Here is a 15,312-nt window from a genome sequence, read left to right on the forward strand (position 1 = left end):
TAGGGAAGCGTCATGTTCTAGGTTTCCATGATCATTCACTTGGCAACGGTGGGCATTCACAGATCAGTTGTGTTGGTGAGATTTGTCCAACAGGAAGTTTACCATAAATCCCGCGGTCTTTCATGGAGGTTGTCAGTTTCCTAGTCTTCTTCAACTATTCAATGCGTCACGAATCATGGCATGCATCAGTATTGTAAGGGAACACGGAGATGTACACAATCCCTTTTCCAGGGCCTTGGTTGACCGTCCCCCACCAAAACGGCGGATTGGCCGTCACTGAGCGGGACGTGCGCAGAGCATGCGGCCACTGGTGGTGCGATTTTGATGCGGTGAAAACGGACCTAATGGGACCGGACTCATTTTGCCCCGCCAAAAGCCCGCCGTCCCGCCAAACGGTGAGGTCCAGTTATGGTACGGACACCGTGGTGGCGGTCGCTGCAGGGCGAAGACGGCGCACTGAGCCCCAAGGAGGGCAGCCAGCTCAGCCTTGGAACATGTGTGTGGCCAGAGTCTTCCATCCAGAATCCCACCCGTTTACGTCGAAACCTTTGTGAATACTTGCAGCTCCGTCCGTGGACTCGCACACGACCAATCTTCGACTTTCCACCCCACGCTCTCGAAAAGATACGAGTCCTCGGTCCCCGACACAACCGACCTCTACTCTTTGTATCTTGTCCGTCCTCTACTTTTATTCCTAGCCAGTAGCTCGGTTCCGTCACACGGCTGCAGCTAGCTACCCCTCCTTGACCTCCGAGGACCCCTCCAGACACACTGCTGCGGACCAGCCTTCCGAAGAGTTTGCATCTCTAGCGACTTTTTGGGATAGTCTCAGCCTTCCAAAAGTCGCTTCCTCCTCGACGACTCGGTCTCCTTTTCTTCGCAGTGCCGGCGATTCGATCCCCGGCCCCTTACCGATCCGATGCCGCAACCTCTTAATTCGAAAGAGGCTTCCCTCTTTCGCGCCGTCATCCGCGCCTATGAGGACAAGCAGTACAAGCGCGGTCTCAAGTCCGCCGACCTCATCCTCAAGAAGAACCCCAAACATGGCGACACAATGGCCATGAAGGCCCTGATCATGAATGCGCAGGGTAAGACAGAGGAGGCTTTTGCTCTGGGCAAGGAGGCTTTGACGGTGGACATGAAGTCGCACATCTGCTGGCACGTCTACGGTCTGCTGTACCGCGCCAACAAGAACTTCGAGGAGGCTATCAAGGCGTACAAGTTCGCTCTGAAGCTCGAGCCCGAGTCAACGCAGATCCAGCGCGATCTTGCCATTCTTCAGGTGCAGATGCGCGATTATGCCGGATACATCTCAAGCCGCACTGCCATGCTGCAGGCCCGTCCCCAGCTGCGCCAGAGCTGGACTGCGCTGGCTATCGCTCACCACTTGTCAGGTGACCTGTCCGCCGCCGAGAACGTCCTTACCACCTACGAGGGAACGCTCAAGTCCACGCCCTCCCGTAGCGACTACGAGAACTCCGAAGCCGTCATGTACAAGAACACCATCATTGCCGAGCAGGGCGACTACCAGAGAGCCCTCGAGCATCTTGAGAGTGCCGCTAAGCATAACCTTGATAGGCTCGAGTATTTGGAGCTGCGCGCCAAGTACCTGGTCAAGCTGGGCAAGAAGGAGGAGGCTATTGCCGCATGGCAGGCTCTTGTTGAGCGCAACGCTGACCGTCCTGCTTACTTTGAGGGTCTGGAAAGCGCCCACGCCTTTTCCGACAGTGATGCGGCTGCTAGGAAGGAGATTTACGAGAAGTACGCCAAGAAGTTCCCCCGCTCAGATGCTCCTCGCCGCCTACCCCTGAACTTCTTGTCTGGTAAGTGTTCGTTCATGTCTTTGTACTCACAGGTGCTAACTCGGCCAGGTGACGACTTCAGTGCTGCGGCAAAGGAGTACTTGACGCTCATGTTCAACAAGGGTGTTCCGTCGACTTTCGCTAACCTGAAGCACTTGTACTCCGACTCTGCCAAGAAGGAGGCCCTCGAAGCCCTCGCCCAGGACTACCTCAAGTCGAGCTCAAACACGGAAGCAACCAACGGCGATCGCTCAAAGGGAGAGGCCGCAGCTCTGTACTTCCTTGCCCAACACTACAATTACCACCTCAGCCGCGATCTCACGAAGGCTCACGAGTACGTCGACAAGGCTATCGAGAAGGTCCCCGACAGCGTCGACTTCACCATGACCAAGGCTAGGATATGGAAGCACCAGGGCAACCTCCAAAAGGCATCTGAGACTATGGACAAGGCACGCACTTTGGATACCCGCGATCGTTACATCAACACCAAGGCAGCCAAGTATCAGCTGCGCAACAACGAGACTGAGCAGGCGTTGAAGACTGTGGGCCTCTTTACTAGGGCGGACACCGTCGGTGGCCCTCTCGCGGATCTCCTGGATATGCAATGCGTCTGGTTCCTTACCGAGGATGGTGAGGCGTATGCTCGCCAGGGTGATGATGCCTTGGCCCTCAAGCGCTTCCACACGGTTCACAACATCTTCGACGTCTGGCAAGAAGACCAGTTCGATTTCCACAGCTTTTCCCTGAGAAAGGGCCAGATTCGTGCCTACGTAGATATGGTCCGTTGGGAGGACCACCTTAGAGACCACCCCTTCTACTCACGAGCCGCTTTGGACGCCGTCGCCATTTACCTCAGGAGAGCCGACCGCCCCGCAGCGAACGGCGTCAACGGTGACGCAAACGGCGACGATGCCTCTGAGAGAAAGAAGGCTGCGAAGAAGGCCAAGAAGGAGCAACAGCGCCTGGAGAGGGAGGCGGCCGATCGTGCGGCGAAGCAAGATCCTAATAAGGGCAAGCCCGCCAGCGAAGAGCCCAAGAAGAAGGATGAGGACCCTCTCGGTCTGAAGCTTTTGGAGGCCGAGCCCCTCAGCGCGGCGATGCGATTCGTCACCCCTCTTCTGCAATTCAGCCCGCAAAACATCAACGCCCAATTCGCCGGTTTCGATGTTTATCTGCGCCGAAGTAAGTTTGACAATGGCGGCACTACCCTTTGAATAGTACTAACAAGTTTACAGAGAAGTACGTTCTTGCGCTGCGTTCTCTCAACGCCGCCCGCGCACTTGATGCTTCTCACCCCGGTGTCCACGAGCGCGTTGTCGAGTTTGCTCACGTTGTACGCCCGGCATTCGAGAGCTTGCCCGCAAAGGTGCAAGAACTAATCAAGTCCGAGTTCACTCCCCCTGCCGGTGACTTGAAGAAGTACAACGAAGAGTTCCTCTCGGACAACAAGGCCAAGCCCACTCACATCGTCGCGGCCCTGAAGACACGGAGAGTGCTTGGAGAGGACAGCGCCAAGGCCGAGGCCGACCTTGCGAACGTCGTCAAGGCTCCCGATGCCAACTTCGAGCTTGCCACTGAGGTGTACAACCTCTTGAAGGCGTGGAGGAGCACTGAGGCGGAGACACTCAAGAAGGAGGCGCACGCGAGGTGGCCTGAAGTAAGCCTCTTTGCCTAGGAGCGCAAGCCCCCGCCTATGTCGCCAATTCGGAGGATATGGAACCAGCTCAGGCGGAAATAAAGGCAGGGTTGCCGGTTTCGATATTGCGATTTGTGCAGCCAGATACCCGAACAGTGGGAAAGCGTTTCCAAACGGTAATGGGCGGATTTGTTCCCTCGGTGATTTGGAAGCCAAGGCTGGGTAAAGGGCCGGGCTATGGACGCGTGCTTCGTTGCGGCATTTGTCGAAATCAAGGACATAGTTGCATCATCAAAAGTTGTGATAGAAGAGAGAAGGCTACAAAAAAAGCGTACGAGACTCTAGATTTCGTCTGAGCAGCAGCAACCTTTTTTTGCGTGATACATTTCGTGTTGAGGCCGTGATGTTCCATTTCCTTGCTTTCCTTTTTGTCTTGGCTGACCCCTGTCATCACACTTTTTGTCCTCATGGTCTAGCACTCTTTATCTACACAACCTCTACTGACTGAAGCCGTTCGTGACGTCGACGAACGCCTTCCACTGCTTCCAGGCCTCACCGCTCTTGACAGCCCAGCGCGCCCTCCGCACACCCTCCTTCCAGCGACCTCCGCCAGGGCCCCTTTCGGTAATCACCTGGCCGTCGTCGCCGGGGCCCATGTTGCTCGTCTCGGCCTCGCAGATACCCGACGTGACAAACAGCGTCGCGGCGTTCATCAGCACAAATTCGAGAATGGGGTCGTCGTCAGCCATCTCACCCGCCAGTATCCTCCTCAGAATCTCGGCATTCTCAGCCGGCTCTTTACCGGGGGATACGGTGTTGAGGGGGTGCGTTCCCAAGCCGAAATCGCTGGGCTGCACCTTGAAGTGATCCGCTACCACTTCACTGTCCGCCGCCTCACTGAGTCTCCAGACCAGCGTCGGACCCGCGCAGCTGACTTCGTCCAGCTCCTCCTCGCCGCAAATGATCATGGCCTTTTTCGAACCGCTAATCTTGAGGGCCTCGAGGAAGACGGGGCCGAGCTCCTTCCTCGCTACACCGATGACACGGGCCTCGAGGATATCCTCGACGGGGTTCGCCAAGGGACCGAGGAGGTTGAAGATTGTCCTCCAGGGGAGTTCTTTGCGGATGGGCGCGACGTAGCGCATGCCCGGGTGGAAGACGGGGGCGAAGAGGAAGCCGTAGTTTGTGGCGGCGTAGACTTGTGAGATTGTCTCTGGGGAGACGGCCATGAGGACGGGCGGGCGGGGCTGCATATTGTTGACGAGGTCCGCGGAGCCGGACTTGGAGGTGCTGGCGCGGTTGCCGTGCTTGGCCACCAAGAGGAGGGAGGAGGCGAGGATGGAGGCGGTGGTGCTGATGTTGAATGTGTTGTGGGCGTCGCCCCCCGTGCCAACGATGTCGCACAGTCCGCCGGCGTAGGTGCCCGCGCCGAGAGCCTTTTGCTTGACCACGCGCGAGAGATCGTCAAAGTCGACCTTGGCGGCGGCGCGGCGCATGTAGTGGGCGGAGCGGGCCATTACGTCGGCGCGGCGGTCGAGGTTGGTGAAGTGCAGGGCGATGAGGAGGGAGGCGGCCTGGGTGTCGGAGACCTGGTGGGTGAAGAAGTGGGAGATGGCCTCGGCGATCTCGTCGGCGCTCACGGCGAGGCCGGCGTCCGGGACGGGCCAGAGTTTCTTGAGCAGCGGTTTGATGTCGATGAGCGGGAGGGCGGCGTCGGACCCCGCGACCGGAGGTTGTGAGGCCATGGCGGGGTTGATTTTTTGTGAGGACTTTGATTTTGTTACTGGATTTTGACAAGTTGGGATGTTGAAGATTGCTGTGATAAGGTCAGATGAGATCAATTGACTTGCATAGGGGTGTCCTTACTTATGAATTGAGTCACTGAGAGAGCAATGAGATGTGAGTCAAAGAGGCCCTTGAACAATGAGAGGTTGTTCAATGTGAGAAGCCAAAGTCAATCAATGTGAGCAATCCGCTATCTGGAGCGGTACCGAGGTACGTACTGGGTATCTTCCTGCTAATTGAACGAAAGAGGGTACGGCCCACAGCTGATTGGTCAATTATTGCCTGATTTAGACGACACGGGGGAAGCTCATTGGGTGTGCGTTCAACTGGGCTACAGTGCTGTCGCCAATAAGGGAATCTCCGCTCCCGCGTTGGAGGGGAAGTATGTACGTAGTAAAGTATGGGTAAAGTGGAAGCTTAGGTAAGGCAGGGGAAGTTGTATTATCCGCAATTTAATAGGCATTTTGGTAGAATTTGGTAATGACAGACGATGAATGCCATTCTCTTTACGCGTAGGTTTTCGATACGTGCCCGGCGTTGGAGGGTTGGAATTCACCATCGCGCGGATTGCGGTACGTACTTACTCATGTCTGACTTGCCTGACTAAAAGGCAATAAAGGCATTGTACGGCTGTGCCCCTGTTTGCTTTCTGTTGTCTGCCCAGTCAAGCTTGCGTCTTCTCTCTCCTTCTTATCCAATTACTTTCGGCCAAAGTAATGCAAAGAGGCGTTTGGACTTGCAGCATGAGGAACGCGCAGCCCGCTCGCCCATCGTCTGATGAATGGTTCACCAAGGCATACGACTTTCTCTTGCAACGCACGACCACTGTTTCCGCCCTGGATTGAGGAACCATGACATCAGCAGCTTTATACCAGTTGCTTCCAGAGAACGAAACGAACGCCAGCGCAGCCAAGGCGGGAGAGTCGGGCATCGCGCAAGCTGTTTCGCCGGTGTCCTACAGTCGTCGTCGTCCGGTACCTGACAGACTGACAGTGAGTGGTCGGCTTACTCACACCACCAAGACGAATGGACAGACGTGTCGCATTGTTGGCGTCCATTTCCCCTCAAGCCACTCCTAGATAAGGTGTTTGGTCCGGCCCTGGCCTGCTGTACCTACCTCGATTGGGATGTCTACATCACCTCCAGTCACCTGTCCAGCCCGACTTTACGGGGAGTTACATCCCCAAAGGCACCTCACATGCCAACCTCACAATGCCTCCCAAACCTGAACATCTCGGTTTCCATCGACGCCCTCTCCTCGAATGGTTGCATCTATCCGTACCTACGGTTGCATCACGAGTGTGATGTGCGTCCGGGGGAGCACCTCCGCCGTGGTCAGGCGGCCGCTACGGGCGCCGCGGGCCCCTGGGTAACGGCTTCGGTACCTAGAGTGCTAAGTACCTTAACTGCTAAGTACCTTAACTCGTGGCCAGCTACAGCGCGCATCCGTGCCATGCAATTCTCATGGTGCCAGGTTCCTTGGTGTTGCGCGTGCTTGCTTACCTTATCGTATTTCTGCTATCAATGCCCACCACATTAGGGAGGTACATGAGATGCCACGTAGGTATGATTGAAAAGCAAGTAGTGCCCTATCCGAACCAAGTGCAACTGAAGTTCAATCTCCGATTCATCCGTGCTGCCGCTGCCGGTGGGTGACCGTGCCATCCTTCCTGCAGCAGCAGAACAGCGTCGGCGTGGATGTTTTGTACTCTTGTAACTTTCTATCCTGTTGCTTGTCGCTTGTTGCTCCCCCCCCTGGGTATCGCTTCAATTCTCTGCTTGGACCTACAGCTCCTCAGTAAAGGTACCTCACTGCATACACCAGCACAACTAGCACCAAAGTTCGATTTCCCTTCCTGGACTTCAATCCTCTCCCTCGTCGACGACGGGCCTCGGGACGTGCTCTTAGCCTCCGACTAACCCAACTCCCTTTCAACTATTCCTATTCCGCTTGCGCCAACGCCTCTCTTCCCAAGTTCCTCCTACGGCTTGGTACAACGGCGCAGTAATAATTCACCTTTATTCTCTTCTTCTCTTCTCTTCCCTCCCGCAACCCCCGGGAGCTCGTGACCACCCCATCAACAGCAGCCGCTGTAGCGTCCGTTACCAACAACTAGTCAACGACTGACTATCATGTCTCGTCGCGACATCTGCTAGTACTGACCGATCTCCTTTTGCATCTTCATCACCTTCGCTCACCCATAACTCTGTCTCTCGCCTGACGTGAACGGCCTGTTCCGCCAGCTTCTGCTCGTCTGTCGCTTGATCAACCTTTGCACACTTCGCGATGGCCACCCTCGCAGGGGAACACAATACGGCCCCGAACGGGACCGAGTCTATCTCCGAGTCTTCCCAGTCCTACGGCAAGCCCGCCTCTAGAAACGGCCCACCAGAGACGCTCAAGGTCGACGGCAACAAATCTTTGACTCAAACGTCGGAGAATCTCCTTCTGAATGGTGTGTGGGAACCTGCAATATACCTACCTTGTGGCGATGCGCTCGGGTAGCTGACCCCTTTTCAAAGACCCAACAGCGAACAAAGCCAACCGGACTTGCGGTTTTGCTGGGTTTGGCGCATCAGGTCCGTTGTCATTGACCTCCGTGGCCCCCATTCCCAGCTTGCTAACACTAGTCCGCAAAATGCAGCACCCTCGACGCAAACCGTCCCCTTGTACAACGTCCTCTGGGCCGACCAGACGGGAGACACCCTCACAATCGACTACGCGAAACAAGCCGGCAAGCAACGAGTACACGCAGCGAAATGGACTTTTACGGTTAACGACACGGAGAGCCCGGATGTCAAGTCCTGGATCGATACCCTCATGAGAAAGGCATATGGCCCGGCGAAACTATGCAAGAGAGCAAAGGTCTTGGTTAACCCGCATGCCGGACCGGGAGGCGCGGAAAAGAAGTGGCGCGTAGACGTCGAGCCTCTGTTCAAGGCGGCGCGCATGCCTATGGACGTGGAGCACACCACCTACTCAGGCCAAGCTCTTGAAATAGCGCGGGAAGTCGACGTGGACGCGTTCGACACGATTGTCACCTGCTCTGGTGATGGTTTGGCCCACGAGGTATTCAATGGTCTGGGTCAGCGGCCCGACGCGTCGCGAGCGCTACACAAGATTGCTGTCTCGCACATTCCCTGCGGCTCGGGCAATGCGATGAGCTGCAATCTCTACGACTCGTATCGACCGTCGATCTGCGCTCTTGCCATCATCAAGGGAGTTGAGACCCCAATGGATCTGGTCAGCATCACACAGGGCGACCGACGCACCCTCAGTTTCTTGAGTCAGGCCCTTGGCGTAGTGGCCGAGAGCGACCTGGCTACCGAGCACTTGCGGTGGATGGGCGGCGCGCGCTTCACCTGGGGCTTCTTGGTCAGAATATTCGAAAAGAAGTGCTACCCCTGCGACTTGGCTGTCAAGGTCGAGATCGAGGACAAAGCGGGCGTCAAGAAGCACTACAAGGAGTACATGCGCAGCGCGTCGGTAACACATTCGGGCGCCAGCGAGCCTCCGAGAGCGGAGAATGCTGATGCTGTTTCGAGTCCTTTCGGTGACCAGGAGGGACTGCCGCCTTTGAGATTCGGCACCATCAACGATGCTCTGCCAGACGGATGGGAACTGATACCCCATGACAAGATGGGCAACTTTTATTGCGGAAATGTAAGTACACTGCCTCACCTTTCTTGGTGTCTGACTGGACATGCCCGCCTCTTGGATATTGTCCCCCGAAAGAACTACGTACTGACCACCCCAGATGGCATACATGGCCGCCGACGCCAACTTCTTCGCCGCTGCTCTCGCCAATGACGGTCTGATGGACCTTGTCTGCATCGACGGAGACATGTCAGTCGGCGCCCAACTGAGCATGCTAATGTCTGTGGAGAATGGAAAATTCTTTGACAACTCTTTGGTATCGTACCGCAAGATTTCCGCCTACAGGATCATTCCAAAGAACCAGAAGGACGGCTACATCAGCATCGACGGTGAAAAGGTGCCCTTTGAGCCCTTCCAGGCCGAGATTCACCACGGTCTGGGCAGGGTCATTTCGAAGCGTGGCAAGTACGAAGCCCCAGGTCCCTTGGGCTGGGAGAAGATGTCCCTACCCTAAGAGATCGCCCCAGATCTGCGCAGTGAAGGGAGACGAAATGGTGTCACCGGCTGTGATTGAGGTCGAGACGGCCAACCAAGATATGGCACAACGGCCTTTTGGCCGCAAACGAAGGAAGCGGAAGCGGAGTAGGGAGCAGTGATTTGTTTCTTCAAAAGTCGAGATACCCAGATAGAACAAGACGAAGACGGGAAGAGTACAGCCATCGTCGGGCCGGGCTGGAAGAGCAGGCGGCCAGGATGGCAAAAAGGGCAGCCATTGGATATCACTGTATACTATAGAGTACAGCGTTGCACATAATACCTGATTTCTCTTTTTGGTTCCCACCACCGCTTCCCATGGAACAGAAACCCACGCGGAATCCTTTCATCAAAAATGACATGCCTCCCTTTCTTTTTGTAAAATCCAACCAACGCCGTGTTCACCATCCCATGCAAAGACACGAAGCCAAGGGGAGTGCTAAACCCCCTCTATTGATCGTCAATGCCGCCCCATTCATCATCATCCCCATCTGCCGCCTCCGCCTCCTCGGTAGCCTTGCTCTCCGTCCACGGCAGCCTCTCGTCCTCAACCACGACCGCGGCCTTGGCTCGCACAGTCTTGACGGGTGACTTCCTCAACGGCTCAACAAGCTGGCTCAGCTTCTTGGCAAACGCCACCGCCTTGGCGTCCTTCTCCTCGAGCATCTCCAACCGATCCAGCTCGTCAACCCAGATATCAAGCCCGTGGAGCCGCAGCCCGATCGGCACCTTTCTCAAGTCGCCCTCGAGCTCAAACGGCCACTCGCCGTACACCTTCAGCAACGCACCCACCCTCGCTTCCTGGTACTCGCCCTCCTTCACCCACTGAAGTCCCGAAGTAAACGTGCGTCTGACGAGGAGGAGGAACTTCTCCATGCGGAGGACGTCGATGTCCGTCCACTGCTTGGAGAGGATCTCCCAGAAGGCGGCGAGCCAGGTGGGCACGTCGTCGTTGCGGAGGCAGGCTGTCAGGCCGGCGAGCTCGGAGGCGAGGTTCTGTTGCGGGATGGGGCGGTCGCACATCCACATTGCGTAGAAGAGGCCCTTCCAGAGCTTGAGGGCTTCGAGGTGGGAGAGGGCGCGGTGGGAGCCGAGGAAGGTTTGGAGGGAGGTCAGGGCTTGGGTTCGGAGTTTGCGGTCTAGGGGGGCACGAGGGAGTCAGTTGAAGTTGCTCTGGGGGTTTGGCTTGGAAGATTGGGAGGTTCGCGACGGCAGGTTCGGGACCGAAGATTGCGATGCGACGGGGGACGAACCGCTGGAGGCCAGGTTCCTGATGAACGGCATGTTCTGTTCTTGAGACGCCATCTTGGCTGCGTTTGTGGGGTGGCTGAGCCGGAGGAGGGTAGCTCAATTGCGAGTGTCGCGGGTTCTTGGAGTTGCGACGGGTAGGACTGTCGTTCTATGCACCGTCGGCGATGGGACTTGCGAGGCAGGGTGGGATGGGTTTCTCGAAATAAAATTGTTGTTCACCGAGAAACTGCCCCGCCGATCCTCGGTGTACGAGGGTCCCGGGGTAACTCGATCGGGTGACCGCCTTTGAAGAGGTGGGGCCAACGGTATGCAGGGGAAAGGCGTGGCGTGTGGCGGTACCGGTCTGGATTGTTCGGTGGTGTGGCTGTGTATTTGACGACGTTGGAGCCCCAGACAAGGTACGACCTATTGATACCATGAATAGATATTCAGAAATTCAAGATGCTATGAGATGGAGCGTCACAGAGAATCAAGAACTCTCTCCGATGATTCGGTATTCAGTTCATTACCAGCCAGTATGTTTATTACTTCGCCAAACGAGTAGCCCTCATTCCAGAAACATCAGCCCAAGCCAAGTCCAAGCCAGAACATGGTCAAACTCCTTGTGCTGTCAGGTTTCCATCGTAGACCACCATCCAGGTCTCATTCAAAGATCCAAACATCCGTTACGTCATGCTGTGCTCCCGATCGTAGCCAATCGAAGGAGAAGGGGAGGGAACCTCCGAAGCTCTCATAATTCTGTCAACCTTCTTGCGAACATCCTCCAACTGAGCAAGAAGCTCCTTATTCTTGGCCACAGCCTCATCCAATTGACTTTGCTGTTCCGCCACCTCCTGTGTCTTCTGGAAGAGCTGTGCCTGCGTAGTCACCAGCTCATGCTGCGACTGCTGAATAACGGCGTCCTTGCGCTCACTCTCCTTTCGGTAGTAATCAATGTGGCCGTAGTACTCCTGAGCCTGGGCGTAGCTCGTGTGCGCCACATCGTAAGAGACCGAGATCTTGCTGTGAAGCTCGGAAACTTCGCGCTTGTTGGCTTGGGCGATCTTGTTGGCGCGGATCTGGAAGTGGGCTAGCTCGGAGAGGGCTTCTTCGCGGGAGGTAATGAGGATGGCGATGAGGTCTTTGCCTTCGAGTCTGCGCTCCGTGGCCTTTTTCTCGTCGTCGGCCATGAGTTGCTTGAAGAGCTTCTTATGCTCTGCGTCGTCGTATTGGACGAACTGTTTGTATTTGCGCGTTGTCAGTGCTTGCTTTGGTTTGAAGAGCAGCTCGGGCAGGTAAGGCGATCATCTCAATGGGGATGTTTCCGCGAGGAACCCCGGGAGCTTGAAAACCAGGCGTGAAACTAACCTTGAGACCATTGTAGGTCGAGTTGTTGTTGTCGACCATAGTAGTGCCGGAAGAAGCCACGAAATTGGTTGCCTGTGAGGATCGGTCTGAAGAAGATCTGATAAAAAGCTCGCTGCGCTCGTCTGATCGGCAAGAAGTGGCAAACGTATCGGCCTTGCGAAATATTCTTCGCCAGAAAGAACCCTGAAGTATGGAGTTTGGTGCAATTACTCGTATTGGTCGTATAGATGACTGGGGCGTGGTTCTGCTTTGAGGTTGTTGATGTCCGAGATGGACACGAAGTGCTACAAACTTCGTGGTGCATGTGGAGGGAAGTGTGACTACGTAGAGAAGAGTCGTTAAACCGAAGAAAGTTGTAACACCCTATAAACTGGAATCGGATCGTATTCCAAAGGACTGTCCTGATAGTATTTGCCATCCACAGAGTCCACATCAGTCCGAAGAGTGGTGGGATTTCCACAAATCATAATGGACGAAAAGCAATCTTGCAATAAGGACGAAGGCTCTCGGGGACTCCCCATCTAAATCAACCAATACAAGCACGTATCCTTTGGATGAAGCCACGAAAGCCCTCGGGGCGATAGACTGCCTTCTGCAGCAAAAGGCTTGGAGCAATTGAGCCCAGAAGACACCAACTTACCCTCGTTGCCTAGACGAGTTTGTTGCCTTCTCAAGGCATGGATACACTGGAAAACATGGCCGTAGAGGAAAGGAAGATATGAATTTCAATCGGCTACTCAGGGAAACATCGTGGGCCATGACGGATTGTAGAACGACTTTCCTGCTAGATACTATGTCTTTGCATCAGCCAACAATGCAAGATAGGTACCTTCACATGTGCGCCATGTCACCAACCGATTCACGATGTTATTGCCGAGGCTCTTCGGCCTTTCTCTGACCGTCTCAATGTATTACTTGTATCGGTTATCTCCTGTTTGCGAGTGAAACAATCCCGGCCTGACTACTGAACTATGTAGATAATGGCGGGATACTTGAGGTTCCCATGGGCTCCATCTCTATTGGGAGCTGCGCGAAGCACTACCTCTGAGGTGAGGAGGGCACGCCGTCATGAGATGAGCCACTTTGGCCTGCTCGGCAGCGAGAGCCCTTTTCAGATCTCTGACCTCGTCCTGATGGCGCTCGTTGTTGCGGTCAATGGACAGACCAGCGGTGCGAATCGCATCCTCGGCGCGTCTATTGCAGCTGTCCCGCAACATTGCCAGCTCCGCAAGGTGCGTGTCGACCAAAGCCTTCATGGTTTGCTTGTGTTCCTTCTGGAGCTTCTCAATCTCGCTGTTGGAGTCGACAACAACGAAGTCGTCTTCGGTGTCAGAAGTCTGTAGTCTTTGTTAGTGCTGACCTGCAGGTATCAAAAGGTGCTTGGCCTTACCATGACTGCCATGCTGCTGCTCATAGAAGAAGTGCCGTGAGACATTGCGATTGAGGAGTTGTGTATTGTTCGTGTGGTGATCAAGTGATTCTATTCAAGATTGTCAGATTGTTTCCCCAGTAATAACGTAGAAAAAAAAGGCTCTTCATGAACATGCCTTCTTAACAGAGGCGTGCTCTTGGGCCCGTGAAAAAGGCAAGTTGTGTGGTGAATAGGAGTTGAGAGACGAATGCAAAAAGTCTGGAAAGCTTGTGTGCGGTAAGGAGAGAAAGCGGATTGGAAGAAAAGAGCCAGAGAGAGGAATCTTTATACTTTTTCAAAGGTGAAGTTGGTGATGGGGGCATTCCAGGACAAGGACCCACCTCCAACGTTGTCCTGATCGGGATACAGTAGTGAAAGAGGAAGGTATGTTATTTTTCCAATTAGGGGTCAGCGGTGAACAGTATTGCGTCTTTCATGAGAGAACGAACGTGAATCACGTTTTCCAGAAGGCATTCAGGGGTACGTATGTGTCCTTCGAGTGGCTGAATGCCTTCATTGTAGCCCATGGGAGACTCCTTGGATAACCAACATGCCTTAGCAAAGGCTCAAGAGAGATTTGAAGGAGACAACAAGAGGCATGATGATGAGAACTGAAGGGGCTAGTGGTATTATCTGACAGAATTGCTGGTATGGACGAACAAACCCGACACAAACCCGATAGCAAGAATTCCTGAGCGTAATCATAGTATAACTATATACACGAGTGCCAGCTAAGTTTTACAGTGGACTTGATCCCCAAGTATTTTGATTTACGGCCATCTTCATCTATGAAAATGGCAGATCTCATGTCACACTTGCCATATATATATAGCTGATGATCAAGGCTGCTGTGCGGTAGGCTCTGTTGTCACCTGCGTATAGTGTAACAGACGGATTGTTTATGAAAACGTTTCTTGTTCGAAATTCCATAATGTAATTGTTTGGCGCTGTTGAGCCTCCCTGAGATTGCTTTAATTAGGCGTAAGCTTTGGGGCCAGTTCTGCTCGAAGGAAACGGAAGTCTTTGTGCTTTCCATCAAGTTTCCCCAATTACGCAAACTCATTGACTACATCAAGTTGTTCGTTGAACAGATAGTCTTGCAGAGTAAGTATGAAACAAATACTACAAAGCTGTAAGAAGCTGACAGCCATGCGGCGAGAACTGATCGAACCTCCAGTATCGAAGTTGTAAAATTGACGTAGAAGGAAGGGACGACCATCCACCGTTGGCACCTGCCTTGCGAATGGGTATCCGACGCGACATAAATTCTCTCGGCCTAAGGTTAGTAGTTATGACAACAACGCGCTTTTCTGTGAGGCTAATTAGGGTGATGAGATCCGGGAACAACAGTGATGCCAAGACATGCCTTTGACGAGCATTTGCTATCCGCTAGGCTCAGTGACCGCAGCACCGTATGCTCTAGAGCAGTACAATGACATTGGCACATTCAAGCTACCCTCGAGTCCAAGGAAACCCGAAATTCCCTTTGATTGGGCTCGCAGAAATTTCGCGGGTGTCGATACTGCGGTTTGCCCAATGAAGAAAACGGCGATTTACCGTGACGTGACGCTTTAAAGGCAACGATGGGCATCCCTTGAGTACCTAGAATCGCTAGGTCAAATGCAAATGCCCCCGTCAAGCGATGAAAACAGACGACATAAAACACGAGGAAGAGATAGACTACACGGAGAAGGATCACCAGGTCTGATTTGGGAGCAATGCGCCGGCCACATGCGAGCATCCAGACTTGAGGAGATGCCCATCGCACTTTGCCAAGGAAAAGGAGAGACCCCGTGAAATCACCAGAATTCTGGCCAAAACATCGTCAATGAACTAGGGACGAGCATGAGTGAAACAATCTTAGGAGATATCTATTGCTTCATTGTGAAGCATGCTTCAGCTCAAGGTATATTATTTCTGGCTCCTTTTCTTCGCTGTGGATGGTGTT

At 54.2% G+C, this 15,312-nt stretch overlaps 6 protein-coding genes across 6 annotated transcripts; 2 read left to right on the top strand and 4 right to left on the bottom strand.

Annotated features, from left to right (window-relative positions):
• Nucleotides 1-408: 408 nt before the first annotated feature.
• Nucleotides 409-3,477, top strand: CABS01_02535 (tetratricopeptide; the record flags this gene model as incomplete). The annotated part of the gene is made up of 4 exons (XM_060535913.1): nucleotides 409-498; nucleotides 827-1,823; nucleotides 1,872-2,984; nucleotides 3,038-3,477. The coding sequence occupies 4 exons, from the start codon at nucleotides 409-411 to the stop codon at nucleotides 3,475-3,477; spliced, it is 2,640 nt and encodes an 879-aa protein (XP_060393825.1).
• Nucleotides 3,478-3,935: 458 nt separating this feature from the next.
• Nucleotides 3,936-5,183, bottom strand: CABS01_02536 (anthranilate phosphoribosyltransferase; the record flags this gene model as incomplete). Its single annotated transcript, XM_060535914.1, has 1 exon — nucleotides 3,936-5,183. The coding sequence occupies one exon, from the start codon at nucleotides 5,181-5,183 to the stop codon at nucleotides 3,936-3,938; it is 1,248 nt and encodes a 415-aa protein (XP_060393826.1).
• A 2,327-nt stretch (nucleotides 5,184-7,510) lies between these two features.
• On the top strand, nucleotides 7,511-9,335 carry CABS01_02537 (diacylglycerol kinase catalytic domain-containing protein; the record flags this gene model as incomplete). The annotated part of the gene is made up of 4 exons (XM_060535915.1): nucleotides 7,511-7,679; nucleotides 7,747-7,803; nucleotides 7,869-8,887; nucleotides 8,982-9,335. 4 exons carry the CDS (start codon nucleotides 7,511-7,513, stop codon nucleotides 9,333-9,335), a joined length of 1,599 nt encoding a protein of 532 aa, XP_060393827.1.
• Nucleotides 9,336-9,805: 470 nt separating this feature from the next.
• Nucleotides 9,806-10,660, bottom strand: CABS01_02538 (nucleolar protein,Nop52; the record flags this gene model as incomplete). The annotated part of the gene is made up of 2 exons (XM_060535916.1): nucleotides 9,806-10,494; nucleotides 10,609-10,660. 2 exons carry the CDS (start codon nucleotides 10,658-10,660, stop codon nucleotides 9,806-9,808), a joined length of 741 nt encoding a protein of 246 aa, XP_060393828.1.
• A 611-nt stretch (nucleotides 10,661-11,271) lies between these two features.
• Nucleotides 11,272-11,992, bottom strand: CABS01_02539 (uncharacterized protein; the record flags this gene model as incomplete). The annotated part of the gene is made up of 2 exons (XM_060535917.1): nucleotides 11,272-11,823; nucleotides 11,954-11,992. 2 exons carry the CDS (start codon nucleotides 11,990-11,992, stop codon nucleotides 11,272-11,274), a joined length of 591 nt encoding a protein of 196 aa, XP_060393829.1.
• A 977-nt stretch (nucleotides 11,993-12,969) lies between these two features.
• Nucleotides 12,970-13,388, bottom strand: CABS01_02540 (uncharacterized protein; the record flags this gene model as incomplete). The annotated part of the gene is made up of 2 exons (XM_060535918.1): nucleotides 12,970-13,290; nucleotides 13,344-13,388. 2 exons carry the CDS (start codon nucleotides 13,386-13,388, stop codon nucleotides 12,970-12,972), a joined length of 366 nt encoding a protein of 121 aa, XP_060393830.1.
• Between the last annotated feature and the right edge of the window lie 1,924 nt (nucleotides 13,389-15,312).

The sequence above is a fragment of the Colletotrichum abscissum genome (assembly GCF_030869225.1).
Source record: "Colletotrichum abscissum strain IMI 504890 chromosome Unknown Scaffold_5.1, whole genome shotgun sequence".
Lineage (NCBI taxonomy): Eukaryota > Fungi > Ascomycota > Sordariomycetes > Glomerellales > Glomerellaceae > Colletotrichum > Colletotrichum abscissum.